The following is a 15959-nucleotide window of genomic DNA, read 5'->3' as shown; positions in this document are numbered from 1 at the left end:
ATAAAAGTTGTTTAATTGAGGGACTAGAGAAAAGAAGAATAACATACTGTACTCACTGCTTAACTGTGTTTCTAGATCACGCTCATTTCAGGTAAATTTACATGCAGTGTGAAGATACGAGCATCATAAAGATCGCTAGCATTAGCATGCTAACACAACAATGCAGCGCCAGTTGTTTTGGTTTCATGCTGGTGCTCAAGGGCGACATCTGCTGGATCAAAACATCACATTTAAAGAGTTTAAAGGAAACGATACAGGAAGCAGTTTTAAGGATGAGCTTGTAAAATAACAGTCACCAGAGGAGAATGTTTTAACCATATCGCCATGAATTCATGTCAAATTGGTTTGTCAGGTGTGGCTAACGTTAGCCGTGCTAGCACCACCAGCCTTCAGCCCTCTGTGCAGGTTAACATTTGATCACCTGTACTGAACGTGGCTGCACACATATCTCAGTATGAGTGGTCATATTCCAGTTTATCTGCACTGCCCGTGTGACATGACATCCACACACTGTGCTGGTTAACATACGGGCAGTAGAGCGAGAAGAGCACGACCATTACCGGGAGCTACAGCACCATCTAGTGGCAGGCGGCTGCGTTACACTTTAGACACAACATATTTTTTTCATTTTCATTTTTTTTTATTTGTTCCGTACATGTCAAAACACACAACAGAAAAAGAAAAAAAACAATTCACACTTCATCCCATGTAACGGAAAGGAGCAGGGAGAAGAATAAATCTTGTTTTGCCTGCCCCCTTACTCAAAAAGCAAACAATCAATGTCTGGATGGTCTGTCCAAATTACAGTCAATGAATGAATACCATTTCAACATGAAACAAATCTGACAATTCAGTCTTCACTTCCTCAGAAATAAGAAGGAAAACACACACAAAACACACTGACTGCCAATGTCATACAGTCTGATAACTTTGTTCTTATACATTTTCTTAAACTGAAATATCTGAACACAACCCTTCAAATCATTATTAAAAGAATCCCACAATTTAATTCTTCGGTTCTTTTCTTTAACCGGCTTTAAGGGCCAACCAGTGATGGTGGTGACTAAAAGTCTTTTTGTTAAGGTTAAGTTAGTCTAACTCATCTCTCACTATGACGTGTGTTTGTCTCATCCTTCAAAACAATGAGACGAGCAGAGAATGAAAACACATGTTGTAGCCACATCTTTATGTCACACTCTGTTGTTTACAAGAGAGGAAGACATTTTTTTCTCTCCAAGATGTTTCTTCATTGGAATGATCAGACAGAGAGTAGACAAAAATATGTAGATGATATGGTCAAAACATTGATGTTGTTGTTGTTGTTGACTTCCTGCAGATCAGACTGTTTTCTTGCTGATATCATGTCGTCCAATCGAGACAGAGAGTCTGGACCTGATACTTCCTATTTCTGTCTGAGTCAGAGAGGTGTGAGGAGAAGAGGAAGAGGACGGCTGCTCCTCCTTTGTGAGAGAGAGAGCTGCTCCCTGTGCAGCAGAGGAAGAAGAGGAACACAAAGAGTAGCAGAGCTCCCTCTCTCTCTCTCTGTGCAGCCGGGTAGAGATGGAGAGATGGAGGGAGGGATGGAGGGAGGGAGGGGATGTGGAGGCAGTGACTGTGGTCCTGCTGCTGCTGAGGGGGGATTTGTGTCGAGGCTGCAGGAATTAGGTTGGCCTTCGTCTCTACGCATGAATACTCCTTACACACTCTGCTTATTCTCCCTCCAGGTCCCAGGGCCTTCCCCTCTCTCTCTCCCTCTCGTTTCCTTACTGATTTTAAATCATCCTCGTCCACTTTCTCATCCATCTGTATTCAAATTCAAGCTTTATGAGCATGCAAATTAAGAAGCACAAATGTCCAAAAATGCAAAAAAATTGCTCAGCTTTACACACAATGCATTACATTGTTTATGTCCTGCAAACGTTCTCTTTGTTGTTATAATATAAACATGGATGTGTTGTTTTCAAAGCTCAAAGAAGAAATGTGCAATAAAAAATAAAATTCTCCCTCGTGCTCGTCCCTTTGCCTCAGTCTCTCTCCACCCTCCCCCTCCCATCCCCCATCTCAATCCTTCCCCCTCCTCCTGCTGCTGCCCCCACCCTTGAGCTATGACCCTCTCCTCCTCCCTCTCCCCCCCCCCCCCCCCCCGACCTCTTTCCTTGTGCCTTGCTGTACCTCCCTCCGTACTGTATCGCCCTTCTCTCTCTCCATCTCCATCTCGCTATGCAGCGGTTTGGGCTCCTCCCCTCCCCTCCCCTCCCTCCCTCATCAGGGGAATGACACAGTCGATACCATCCTCAGCCCCCCCTCCCTCCCTCCCTCCCTCCCTCTCTTTTTTTCCTGCATTGACTCATTCAGATTTCCACGTCTTCCTCTTTTGTATCTCCGTCTCTTTCTTCCAATCATCCTTAATTGGAGCTTCTTTCTGTCTCTCTGCTCACTCGTTCTCTCTCTCTCTCTCTCTCTTGTTATGTTCATGACTTGATCATCCCAAATCTATCTTTTTATACTTTTTTCAGTAAAGTTGGAAGCTGCTTGAGTTCTAAAATGTGACAATATGTCTTCTTATGTCTCTCCATCCTGCCTCCCTTTGTCCTTTGTGGAATAGGATAGCTTAATTGTGTGTGTGTGTGTGTGTGTGTGTGTGTGTGTGTGTGTGTGTGTGTGTGTGTGTGTGTGTGTGTGTGTGTGTGTGTGTGTGTGTGTGTGTGTGTGTGTGTGTGTGTGTGTGTGTGTGTGTGTGTGTGTGTGTGTGTGTGTGTGTGTGTGGGGGACCGTAGAGCAGCAGTCTATACAGAACAATAAAAGCTGAACAGTCAGGCAGTCAGACATTTATCCTGCCTTCCTGTCGGCCTGCTCGGCACACACCATTTATTCCCTGATCACTTATTCAGCAGCCTGAAAAACAGACTCACACTCTGAGATGACGAGAGAAAAACCTTGTTAGACCTTTTATAGCAATAAATATGAAACAATTTAACACCCATAACACCCCTTTAATTTACTGTTTCAGTAGTGTCGAGCTCGTTTGAAATGAAAATGATCCGCTTTTGGGGAAAAAAGAGTCAAACAGCTCAAATAAAGGAGACCAGAAGACAAAAACTCATGTTTTAGAATTTATCATGAAGCTCGTGTAGGAATGTGTCAGCCAAGATTTTCAGACTTAAAATAGAATTTAATGAAGCTCATTGTAGCTTTAAATTAAGAAGCATGCTTTTCCACTTTAGCAGTTTTCATGACGTCATGAGGAAGAGGATGTGATTCAGATAGAGTGTGAGGAGGACAACCTTGGTGGTGATGATGAGCAGGATGGTGTTGTGTTGCTTTTGGGGGAGGAGCCTCTGTCATAACGCAGGGTAATGCCTGACTGCAGACTGGACGGGGTTAATCAAATCAATAAAAAAAAAGCAAAGCACCCTCCAGACCCCTAAACGAAGACCTCTGGAGCTGCTGCATGCCGACACTTTCTCAGGACTCTCTCCGCTGTGTAGAAGCTGTCGCTGCTGAAATAACCACCTTCTGTTATTTAATTCGGACTAATTTGTAATTTCTGGTCCCAAGGAAGACGCTGCAGTCCGTTGCGCAGCCTCTGGCTTTAAATACTTTTTTTATCAGAATAATAGAGGAACTCATTATTTTCTTCCCACTCCTAGATATTATTTCCTGTCGCTGTGACAGTCGCTCCTGCAGGCTACAGGAAGTCAGTTAGTGTCTCCAGATTCATTCCTGCTGTGAAGGCGATGAAGACATTTCCTTTTAGTCCTGCAAATATATCGATGTCATTATCATCTACTTTATAAATATGAATTGTCAAATCAGAGCGAAGCCGATAATATCACTGCAGAGGTTGTTTTTTAGTGAGACATAGACAGGGTGGTCGTAGAGCTTTCAGAGGATGCAGTCTGAGGTTTTGTGTTCGACTGCATCAAATGAAAACACAGAAAAATACTGTAAAAAGCAAACGGGAGAAATAATCTTGTAAGAAAGAATCTGATTGAAATTGCAGAACAGAATCTTGTTTAAAGATTTGGCAACTACAGGAAGCAGTCTGCCCTCTGCTGGTCATTAACGATAGTCCTGCAGTAATGTACATAATGTGTGTGTGTGTGCGTGTGTGTGTGTGTGTGTGTGTGTGTGTGTGTGTGTGTGTGTGTGTGTGTGTGTGTGTGTGTGTGTGTGTGTGTGTGTGTGTGTGTGTGTGTGTGTGTGTGTGTGTGTGTGTGTGTGTGTGTGTGTGTGTGTGTGTGTGTGTGTGTGTGTGTGTGTGTGTGTGTGTGTGTGTGTGTGTGTGTGTGTGTGTGTGTCCATCAGCAGTCATATGACACGTTGTGATGATGTTAAAGAAAGAAGAGCTCTCTGTTCTGAGGTCAGACTTGCTGCTGTTCGCTGTAAGTTTTCATCGCCCTGCAGGTCACATGTTGTTTCTGAAACATAAACACAGAACTGACGGGGGATGGAAATAGAAACATGAGGTTGCATGTGAGATGTTTTCTTACTCTGTGTGTTCACTTATCGCTGAGGTCGACCTCAAGTTCATATGACCTGAAGTCAGCCTGAGGGAGAAGACGATCACATCACAGGAAACCCTGGATGACTTCAGACTCTGAGAAACAAAAGATGAATCGATAAATAGATGGATGGATGGATGTATTGATAGTTGGATGGATGGATGGATGATGGATGTATTGATAGTTGGATGGATGGATGTATTGATAGTTGGATGGATGGATGTATTGATAGTTGGATGGATGGATGTATTGATAGTTGGATGGATGGATGTATTGATAGTTGGATGGATGGATGGATTGATAGTTGGATGGATGGATTGATAGTTGGATGGATGTATTGATAGTTGGATGGATGGATGGATGGATGGATGTATTGATAGTTGGATGGATGGATGGATGTATTGATAGTTGGATGGATGTATTGATAGTTGGATGGATGGATTGATAGTTGGATGGATGGATGTATTGATAGTTGGATGGATGGATGTATTGATAGTTGGATGGATGGATTGATAGTTGGATGGATGGATTGATAGTTGGATGGATGGATTGATAGTTGGATGGATGGATTGATAGTTGGATGGAGATTCTTCTTTTCTCAAGCCATTAACACAGTGAAGTTTAAACTTGTGTCTATTGTTCAGGATTTTCTCTCCATGGTTTCCATAGTAACTGAACGGAGTGGAAGGGGGCGGGGCTGAGGGAGGTTCTCTGAGATCAGGGTGATCACAGGGCGGCTGTACAGTTGAGATGGAGGACGTTGTGATGAACCAGTTTTTGAGCTGGCTTGATAAACTCAGCTGGAGAGTTTAGTTTTGTGTTTTGGTGGTGAGGGAGGGAGTTGTACCAGGGTGAGAATGGATTCCATTCAAACCCCCTTCAGACGGCTTTTTACTTGCAAGAGCGCCGTATAAAGCTCAGCCGCCATCACACACAGCAGGAGCCCCACATACATATAATACAAATAATGAAAATAAAACACAAGAAGCAATCAGAGTTCAGCAACAATCAGTCTGACGTCTCTCTCTCTCTCTTTCAGAGGATTCCTCTTCAGAGAGCGGCAGTGGAAACGGTCTGCCTGCGTTGACCCCTCCCTCCTCCGCTGTAACGGACGCTGCCATAGTCCGGGAAACAGAGGTCGTCAACGGCAACGGTGGCCCCGCCCCACTGGACTTCAGCACGCCCACTTCGTCCTCCTCGTCGTCCGAGGACCAGCAGCCGATGAACCTGAGCGACCCGCCCCCTCAGCGGCTCCCCCTGACCTCCTCGCACCTCCCCGTCACTGTGTCGGCGGCGGCCGCGGCGCTGCTCGGAGCGCTGCACCCCAGCGCGCCCGAGGAGCTCCGCAGGAAGTACCCGCTGGCCGCCAAACCTCCCCTGGCTCCGCACCCGGCCCTGCCACTGCCCAACACACACACCCTGCACTCACACAATGCACACACTCCTAACACACACTCCCAGTCTCACACACACTCACACGGCGAGCTGCGACTGGACCGAGACGGCCGGGACTACGGGGGCAAGGTGAGACCACCCACACACACACACACACACACACACACACACACACACACACACACACACACACACACACACACACACACACACACACACACACACACAGCTTATCCAACCTCACCTGTCCCTTACCCAATCAAAGTTTCACCTCAGTGTCAACTGGACTCAGAATCAGAGATCAAAGTCTTTAAGGGCGCAGTCTCACTGGCCATCCGTACCGTGCCCAAGCACGCTTCAACAAGTCCAGTTCGTTTGACCAGTGTGACCGCTCCGTATCGTGCTCAGGTACGGTACACTTCCTTGGCTTTGGCACACTTTGGAGAGGTGTGCTTCAGCACGGTACACTTCATGCACGAGCACAAGCACGCGGGTACACAACGCTGACAGCCGCCATTAAGGAGAAATCCAGAGTTTCATGTCTGTATCTGACTAACATGAAACAATATAAGACACAAAGTAGCTGTCATGTTCTCTTCGTTGTTCTCCGATGTGCGGGCGTGTGTTGTATTACGACGTTATGTACAAGAGGTAATCGTGCTTTTAGGCACAGTAAGTCCCGTGTAGTGTGACCACGGGCCGTGCCGGCCAGCGTGGGAATGGCGCAGCGGGGGGGGCAATCGTGCTTGGGTACAGCACGGTACAGATGACCAGTGTGACCGCGCCCTAAATGTGATTTTTCACACTTAAATGTATAAATCAAGTTTATCCTCTGAAAATAACTCTGTGAGTCATGACTGTCTACAATGGGTGTAACACCCGAGTCCCACTGTCTGTGATGTTTTCAGAGTTTTCAGAGTCCTATCTTCACTTTGTTTACATCGCCAGGACGGCCGGCTGACTCCTCCCCTCGTGTATAAAAGTTGTTTAATTGAGGGACTAGAGAAAAGAAGAATAACATACTGTACTCACTGCTTAACTGTGTTTCTAGATCACGCTCATTTCAGGTAAATTTACATGCAGTGTGAAGATACGAGCATAATAAAGATCGCTAGCATTAGCATGCTAACACAACAATGTAGCGCCAGTTGTTTTGGTTTCATGCTGGTGCTCAAGGGCGACATCTGCTGGATCAAAAAATCACATATAAAGCCTTTAAGATGTGATATTCTTTTGCTATTTGAGTTCACATACCCTGGTTTACTATTAAGTGGACTCCTGAAAACATCCTGTTCTCTCTTGAGCATCACTTAAAACGTTTGAAGAGTTGATGGTAATGAATGTTCTGCAGCGTTTTTTGTCTAAAGGTGCAGGTTAGATTTCAAAGAGCACATTAGTACTCCTGCTCCTCGCTCTCCATCCTTCCTGCTGCGCTCACTCTGAGAGGAGAGACTTCTCTTCTTTTAGTCATTCACAAGACTCCATTTACTTCCATTAATTTATAAATGAGAGAAGCTGTATGGATCCCTCAGAGTCAACATCAAATATAAAAAAAAATGTAGTTTAAAGTGACTTCTGTCCCGTCTCACTGAGGGTATCTTTGGTGGGCAAACAGTATGAAAGCTTCACACAGACATGAGTGTGGAGGAGTCAGAAAATGGAGAATGAGGGTGAGCAGGGTGACCAGAAGGGATGTCGCCTCCTCCTCCTCCTCCTCCTCCTCCTCCTCCTCCTCCTCCTCCTCCTCTCTCTTTGAACGGAGCTGAATAGAAGAACCTGACAGACAATACACAGCGGCCTTGAGGAGAACAAATTACTTCCAGACACTCCTCGAACACACAAAAACGGAAACATACATCCCTCGCACATTCACTCAGCACTGACCTTCAGATGTTGAAGAAGAGATTCTTCATGGAAACAAGAAAAGAAAAGATCTAAATCTTTATAACAAAGGTCCTTTTTAGATTTGAACGAGATATTACAGTTTGTGTTTGAGGGTGAATCCACTGAAAACACAAATTTAATGCCTGCATCTAAAACAGAGATGTTCTGTGTGTTCAGTCCCCACAGTTCAGCTCAGGCGGCAGCTACGACAGCGTGAAGATGGAGCTGGGCGCTGAGGACCTGACCATGGGGCGTCACGGCAGCCAGGTCGCCGCCGACGATGACGACGATGACCACGACGACCACGACGACAACGACAAGATCAACGACACGGAGGGCGTGGACCCCGAGAGACTAAAGGCCTTCAATGTGAGTCGGAGGACGGAGAGGGCAGAGGGTCGGGCTGATTGAAGAGTCTGAATGTACACTCAAAGTAACCTTCCTCCCTGCAGATGTTTGTGCGTCTGTTTGTGGACGAGAACCTGGATCGGATGGTTCCCATCTCCAAACAGCCCAAGGAGAAGATCCAGGCCATCATCGAGTCCTGCAGCAGACAGTTCCCGGAGTTCCAGGAACGCGCCCGCAAGCGCATCCGCACCTACCTCAAATCCTGCCGACGCATGAAGAAGAACGGCATGGAGGTACGGAGCGTCATGTTTCTTTATTTGTTTGTTTGTCATCAGGGATTCTTTAACATACTCTGCGTTTTAAAGTAGGTCTTCTTCTCATGTTCATTTCTATTATAGATTTCTATTATTATTGTATCTTCATACATGCACTATCAATCCCCCGCAGACGATCCAGAACGCAGCAGCACGACTGGTCTTCAACCTTCCTAAAAGAGTCACTCCTCTGTTCATCTCCCTCCACTGGCTCCCAGTTACTGCTCACATCAAATTTTAAACTCTGCTGCTCGCTTACAAAACAGCGACAAAAACGTCTCCTCCTTACTTTAACTCTCTCATCCAGGTCTACACTCCCTCCCCCCCACTACGCTCTGCCAATGAAAGGCGTCTGATCCAACCTTCACAACAGGGTCCTAAGTCTCTGACTAGACTCTTCTCCTCTGTCGCCCCCCGGTGGTGGAACGAACTTCCAAACTCCATGTGATCTGCAGAGTCCCTCTGCACCTTTAAGAAAAAGCTAAAGACCCAGCTCTTTATGAACACCTATGACCTTCATGATATCATTAATGATGATTTTAGGATGGGTTCTGAAGCTGATTAGAACTCTCAAGAACAGCTGTGTTGTTGTGCTCTGCTTCGGGTCACCGTGTCCGATCAGACTTAAAGCTGTTGTCTCCTCCTCTCTAGATTATTGCTCATGTCGTTCTTACTCTCTGATGTTTGTCACTTTGGATGAAAGCATGTGATTAATGAAATAATTATCAAAATGTTACATAAAATATCCTCTCGTACTTTGTAAAAACACCTTTTTTAGTCCATCCCCCCCAACCAGTTAGACTTCTATCTTTGTTTTCCCAGTCAATGTTTACATGATGATCATTCCAATCACGTATTTTTAATTCATCCTAAACTGCATTTAGTGTCGTAACAGAAAAGTAAACTCCAGACTCATTTCTTTGCTAAATGATTTAAAGTCGTGACAATCAGAGAATTTCTACATTCTTTAGTGTTTGATTAATTTAACATGTAAGGGCTCTCCAGCTGTGATTTTAACCTCAGAAGTAAACCACATTTTCTTATAAATATCAGACATATTCCCCTCAGCTGTCGTTTGATCAAACAGAACCGGCTTCACATTTTCAGCAGCAGATTATAAAAAGTGTCTGTAGCTGTCAAAACAACACGCTGCAGTCGATCTATCAGAGTGTACAGACGTGACACAGTGCACAAAGCGTTCATTAGAAAACACTAATTTTAACCTGCAGCATCTCTGCAGAGTCTCAGACGGACACGTGTGTACAGTGAGTGTGTTTTATAAACTTCACCAGGAAGCAGCAGGGTGCACGCTCTGACAGAGATCTTTAATGAAACATTTCATACAAATCAAAGAATAATGAAGACAGAGACCCTCATGCTGTTTGCACGGCAACGCTCAGATGTGGAGACTCTACATACTTCTGTATCTTAAAGGCCCTCTCCATTCAGAGAGAAGTTAACATGGCTTTGTGCTCATACAGATTATTATCCAGCTTGTAGGACGAGGACTGACGAGCTCGACTTTAATGTTTTTACTCCGATGCACAAGTTTGCAGAAACACACATACAAAGACACAACCTCAGCTCTGATTGTGAAGTATCTGCTGCCCTCCAGTGGTCAAACATGATGCTACACCCTGTGTTCATACTGTAGTCATCCAGATTCTAATATGCACATGGAGGTATTGATAATAGAAGAAGCTCATTAACCCTTTCATTACTTTAAATCTTTGCAACCTAACAGGAACGACCTTTTAAGGAGTTTTCTGTGGTGTCTAAAATCTTTCATTCGATCTGACAAACACATTTTCCTGCGGTGTAAAAGAGCTGTTTTCAGTTTGTCTATACATGTTGTGTCCGTCCTGAACAGATCCTCTGTTTACAGGATGATCTCATGTCGTTTTAATCTCCTCACATCATCGTTTTGTTTTCTGCAGACTCGTCCTACTCCACCTCACCTCACCTCAGCCATGGCTGAGAACATCCTCGCCGCGGCCTGTGAGAGCGAATCACGCAACGCCGCAAAGAGGATGCGCCTCGAAGCTTACCACGTGAGTGTGAGTGTCATTTGATTGTGTTTGCAGCGTAATTCATGCAGGCTGGGAACGGAAACAAAACTAACATTACCTGATACTTTGTGTTTTGATGAAGTCATTAGCATAAAAGCTTTGCAGGCTGCCCTGTGAGAGCGTCTGAGCCAATCAGTTAAGAGCTGCTGATGAGAATGAGAGTCAGACATGCCTGGCTTGTTACCTGCAGACAGAAACAAATGTACCCAGCATGCATCAGTTCTCAAACTCTTATAAAATGATGGAAGAAAAAGAGATTTGAACCCAAACACCATGTTCTGCACACCTTCCTTTTATGAAGAACTTTGCAGCAGAAGCTGTCCTCGATGAAGAGACGCTGAAACATTTCCTGGAGCCCTAAACTCTAGACCGGAAACTGTTAATAACCACTCACCGTCTTTTGCTTTGGTTCAGGATGAGATCTCTCTGGACAAGCCGTCCAGCGGTGGAGGGGGTCTGAGGGAGCCGGCGTCCCTCGCTCACTCCGCCTACTCCCTGGCCGCCTCAGCCTTCTCCTCCCAGGACAGCCAGCTCTACATCAACGGGGCTGGACTCAGCTACGGTTACCGTGGTTACCCGGGCCTGGGCGCTGCCATGCAACATCCCGTTTCCCTGACGACCGGCACTGCCTCTCAGAGTAACGGTGAGGATGGGAGGAGACGGAGACACAGGGCAAAGATAGAGAGGAGGAAGAAGAGTGTTTAGAAGAGGAGTCGGGGGGGGGGGGGGGGGGGAGAAGAGGAGAGAGTGATAGAAAGAGACAGCATGAGTAGATAATTGGGGATTCATTCAGGGAAGAAGGAGGAGCAGCAGGAAGGAGCCTGAGCTGCAGATGTCACACACACACACACACACACACACACACACACACACACACAGAGATGACTTCAGCTGTAGATCCAAAGGTTTAAACACAATCTTCAGTTATCACAGGATCTTTAAAATCTAAATAAACTTTGACCCATCTGCTCAGCATCTACTAAACTCTCTTAAAGTTTCAGGATTAATTTGAAGCATGGCGGGCGATCAAGTTAAACAGCATTCTTTCTCAGCTAACTTACCAAATCAAAGATGAAGAGAACGACTCTTCTTGATTAGCTGCACCGCTGGCTGCAGGTTTATGATTTCATTTCAGTTATTTCTGTATATAATTATCTTTAAACACAAACATCATAGTGTCTGTTTGCTATTTCAGGGTTTTAATGTCACTCTGTTCCTGTAAAGAAAGACTCATAGGGCTTGTGGTTTAAGTTATTTAAAAGATGAATAAAAAAAGGAACTGGGTCCCCCTGGTGGTGATATGGTGAACTACAGGTCAATGACACATGCTCTTTTAGTCTTTTAACTTCACAATTGCACCGAGACTAGAATCCATTCCTCCTTTATCTATAGCCTGCTGCTTTTCCTGATGGGGGTTGCACAGGGGGGGGGGGGGGGGGGGGTGCTGGAGCCAGTCCCAGCAGTCATTGGGCGAGGGGCGGGTGCAACCTGGACACCATTTTATCACAGAGCTTCCACGTTCACATTCACACTTATTTAGAGTCAGAGGATTTTACATCCAGAGTTACAAATAAATGAGGGAGTCGTACATGACGTTGTGTTTTCTGTTATTTTGAGCTGACGGATCTCTCCTCTCCTTTCTCTTCCTCAACCTTTTGGTTTATGTTTCCCTTCTCTTCCCTTCTCGTGCGTATTCATCGTCCCTCGCCCCCTCCCTCTTCTTCATCGGTCTCTCTCTCGCTCATCTCATCACTGTACCTCCCTCCTCTCTCTTCCTGTTCAGGGCCCACAGACCTCAGCATGAAATCCCTCGCCTCCGCCAACATCACTAACTCCTCCTCCTCCGCCTCCGCCAACAACAGCCTGGGCGGGCGGGGCAACGGGGGCGCGGGAGGGGGCGGGGCGTCGACCCAGCTCAGCCAACCGGAGATCACCGCCGTGCGCCAGCTGATCGCCGGCTACCGGGAGTCGGCCGCCTTCCTGCTGCGCTCGGCAGACGAGCTGGAGAATCTCATCCTTCAGCAGAACTGATGTCGGAGGAGAACACACACACACACACACACACACACACACACACACACACACACACGTCCCGTGTTTTGTGTCCTTATCGACCTGACCTCCTCATGTTTTTTTTTGCTCATCCCTCCTGGAAATCGTTGGCGTCTCTTCGTCTGCCTCTTTCTTTGGAAACTTTTTTTTTTTTTGAGAAGAAGTGGGAAACTGGGATGAGGAAGGGACCGTTCCCCCCAAAAACAATCCCCCCCCCCCCCGTAATCATTCCCACTCAACCTCAGCCTGTTGATTCTCCCTCAGGAGGAGGTCGGAGAAAATGAGCGGGGAAAAAAAAGGAGCAGAGCGTTTTGGACTCCTGAGGAATCTGTTCCTCTCCTCTCGGGAAGCCCCTCACAATCAGCTCTGCACTCTGAGCGCAGGAGGAGAGAGAGAGAGGAGGAGGAGGAGGGCGGGGCGGGCGAGGCAGAATTTTGAGTTTCCCTGCAGAGTTTTGATTGACGGGTTCCCCTCGACCAACGCTGTCTTCTTCTGATCTTTAAAATCTAAAAGATGATAAGTTAACGACTCCCTGATGAAGAACTACTGAAGATGTTTGTTTAATGATTCAAAACAGAATTTCATTTAATGTTTTTTTTCGGGGGGATGGAGGGAGGGAAATGGGGGGGGGGGGTTTGTCCAGTGAGCGTTTTTAAGTTTTTTCTGTGTTTTTCACAAGTGACTGAAAGAAAGCGTGTTGACGTATCTTAAAAGACTGAAGCACTAAACCGGGTAAAGACGTCGACATCGACGGGCTGAAGGACGGAAACTAGAAGAGAACAACATTTTTTTGCTTATAAAAAAAAAAAGGAGGAGAAACTTTTCTTTTTTGTGCTCGCTTGTACATAAGCTCTCTGTGTCCTATAGCACTTTCCCCTCCCCCCCTCCCTCCTCCCGCCCCTTTTTACCCAGGGAGCAACTTGCTACTTATGCATCCAGGACGCCATGTTGACCACCAGGAAATACCTCAGACCAGACCTGCCAACGCCATCACACACACACACACACACACACACACTCTGCAGAGTGAATGGTAACATTCCCACCAGAGGCCAGTTTACTTTACCACCTGATGTCTTCAAGGTTTCAGATTTCTTTTCTTTCAGGAGGCGGGGCGAATCAAACTTTTATTGCGCAAAAAGACGAGTGACGTCGTCGAAGCATTTCAAGAAACTTTTTCAAACACTGGAAACTTTTTTCTTCATCTGTGTGCTGCTGTATATAATCAGTTTGTGTTCAAAAAACTTGAGAAGAATCAGTTTGTTGAGGGAGGATGTGACTGTGTGTGTGTGAGTGAGTGTGTGTGAGTGAGTGTGTGTGAGTGAGTGTGTGTGAGTGAGTGTGTGTGAGTGAGTGTGTGTGTGTGGAGGGTTAAAGTTGATCACTAGAGGCAGTTTTACCTCCCGCTTCTATTTCTACAAATGTAGATTTAACGCCAACAAAACCTCAGCATCTTTCTGTTAATTGCCCCCCCCCCCCCCTTCTTCTTCTTCTTCTCTTTCCTGTCATTGGACCTACTCTGCACCTCTTCTTCATGGACCTAATCCTCCTCCTCCCGCTCCGTCTTACTGTGTGTGTGTCTGTTAAAAACTCTGAGATAGCCATTACTATTGTTCTTATTGTTCTTATTGTTCTTCTTCTTTATGGTTATTATAACGATGAACTCTCATGTCGCTGCTGCTATATGAAAACCGGACCTTCTGCCATAGACCTGAAACCTCAACAAAAAGCCGGGGCGTTAGCGAGCCGCAGTGCCCCCGAGAAAAAACCCGACCAACTGACCGACCGACCTCAAAAAAAGCAAAAAACAAGTCAAAGACTGAAAACACTCCTGCCTTCATCGTCTCACCGCTCTCCCTCTCCGGTTGGTTGGTTTTATTCCTTTTTTGCTTCATAGGGCTTAACTCATGTTTGTGACTTCTAACTGTGAATTCTCTCATTGTTGTTTTTTTCATCCTCTGGAGGGATGTGTGAGTGGAGCCGTCGAGTTCACACTCAAACAACTCAGTCGAAAAAAAAACACTGAAGATGTTTTTTGTTTACTTTTTCAGAAACGTCTGCAAACAGCTGCAGACCCTCACAGTGAGAAATGTTCAGCCTTTTTGTTTTCACACGTGTTGATTTAAAACCCAAATGAAAAGTCGCCCGTCATGTAACGTTTGGATGTTTAGATCAGCTGACTGTCTCTGTCGTCTCGCTCCACAGTCGGCCTCTCCGTTAGAGAACACATGTTCAGGGATTGTTTTGTTTTTGATGATTCCTGATTTCACTTCTTAGCAACGTGTCGCTAAGAGGAGGTGACTTATTTCATCCTCCTGAAGCTTTTCTTTCTTTCTCATGTTCTTCTCACTTTCACATGTTTGCTCCTTTTTTGCACACTGAGCGAAGCAACGGATCATCTGTGATTTGAGGGAGGGGTGACCCAACCCCGACCCCCCCACCGTCACCCCTCCCTCTGACTTGCACTGCTTTAGTGAGAGAGAGAGAGGTGTGTTTTTTTGCAATGCAGTTGATAATCATCCCCGGGTCTGTCGATGGTTTGTGTCGGGTTACAGAGCAGAGAACGTGACGTCATTCATCCATCAGAACAAAAACTCTTCTGATGTTTCACTGATTTACGGCCGTTGAATTTTATATTCCACAGAATGAGGAGCTCTGTTTGAAGTGTTCTGATCGCTGAACGACACGAGAGAAGAAGGAAGAAGGAGGAGAGAAGGAAGGGAGGAAGGAAAGGAAGGGAGGGGGGAGAGGATGTCCTAAACTGGTGAAGCCATGTTTGACCAGAGGTTGTGTTGAGTGTAAAGACATTATAAGATCATTTATTTACTTTTAAAGTGGAAAAGAAAATCTGCAGATTGCATCAGATCTTGAGAGACTGCACTTTGGTACAATCACATTTGATGTAACCCCGAGTCGAGCGTCTTTATTTAGTGACATTAAATTTATTATTTAATTTATTAGTTTTTGTTTTTTACACTCCCAACAGGAGACTTTTTAAGCCCCGCCCCCTCTCCTCCCATTTGATCCTCACTGTGCTCTCTCGTGTCTCGATTGAGTCTGTCTGGTGTTTCAACGTCAGGGAGACTCTTCCTGGAAGCGTCCAGGCATGCTCAATCGATCTCAGAAAAACTCTTTAAGATGCTTTCTGTTGATCCACATCCTGCTGGGTCTGAGGGACCGGGGTCGTGTTCAATAAAGAATCAGTTAACGAGAAGAGGTCAGCGCATCATTCTGTATCATTAGAGGTCATTTCTGTTTTTGAACCTTGACCTTTAACCTGTAAATGAGCTGCAGTAGACAGTCAGCTCCTGACAGCTCCTCGATGTAAAACCAGTTTGTGTTTTAAAAAAAAAAAAAGGTCTTCTTACTTTTTATCAAGATGCTCTTATTCT

General features: G+C 45.7%; 1 protein-coding gene across 2 annotated transcripts in view; it reads left to right on the top strand.

Moving 5' to 3' along the window:
* Positions 1–14993, top strand: part of LOC132990182 (nucleolar protein 4-like) — a 149306-nt gene extending 134313 nt beyond the window's left edge. Inside the window, exons 6-11 of one of the 2 annotated variants that reach the window (XM_061058304.1) lie at positions 5545–6029; positions 7962–8153; positions 8237–8425; positions 10384–10503; positions 10930–11158; positions 12308–14993. In XM_061058304.1, the coding sequence (XP_060914287.1) occupies positions 5545–6029; positions 7962–8153; positions 8237–8425; positions 10384–10503; positions 10930–11158; positions 12308–12546 (1454 nt within the window). In that variant the 3' untranslated portion in view covers positions 12547–14993. Of the gene's footprint in view, positions 1–5544; positions 6030–7961; positions 8154–8236; positions 8426–10383; positions 10504–10929; positions 11159–12298 lie in introns of both variants that reach the window. The other variant, XM_061058303.1, reaches the window with a different exon arrangement.
* Positions 14994–15959: the final 966 nt, after the last annotated feature.

The sequence above is a fragment of the Labrus mixtus genome, chromosome 15 (assembly GCF_963584025.1).
Source record: "Labrus mixtus chromosome 15, fLabMix1.1, whole genome shotgun sequence".
Taxonomy (NCBI): Eukaryota; Metazoa; Chordata; class Actinopteri; order Labriformes; family Labridae; genus Labrus; species Labrus mixtus.
Note: the sequence above shows the minus strand (reverse complement) of the source record. Positions and strands in the feature narration are given on the sequence as shown.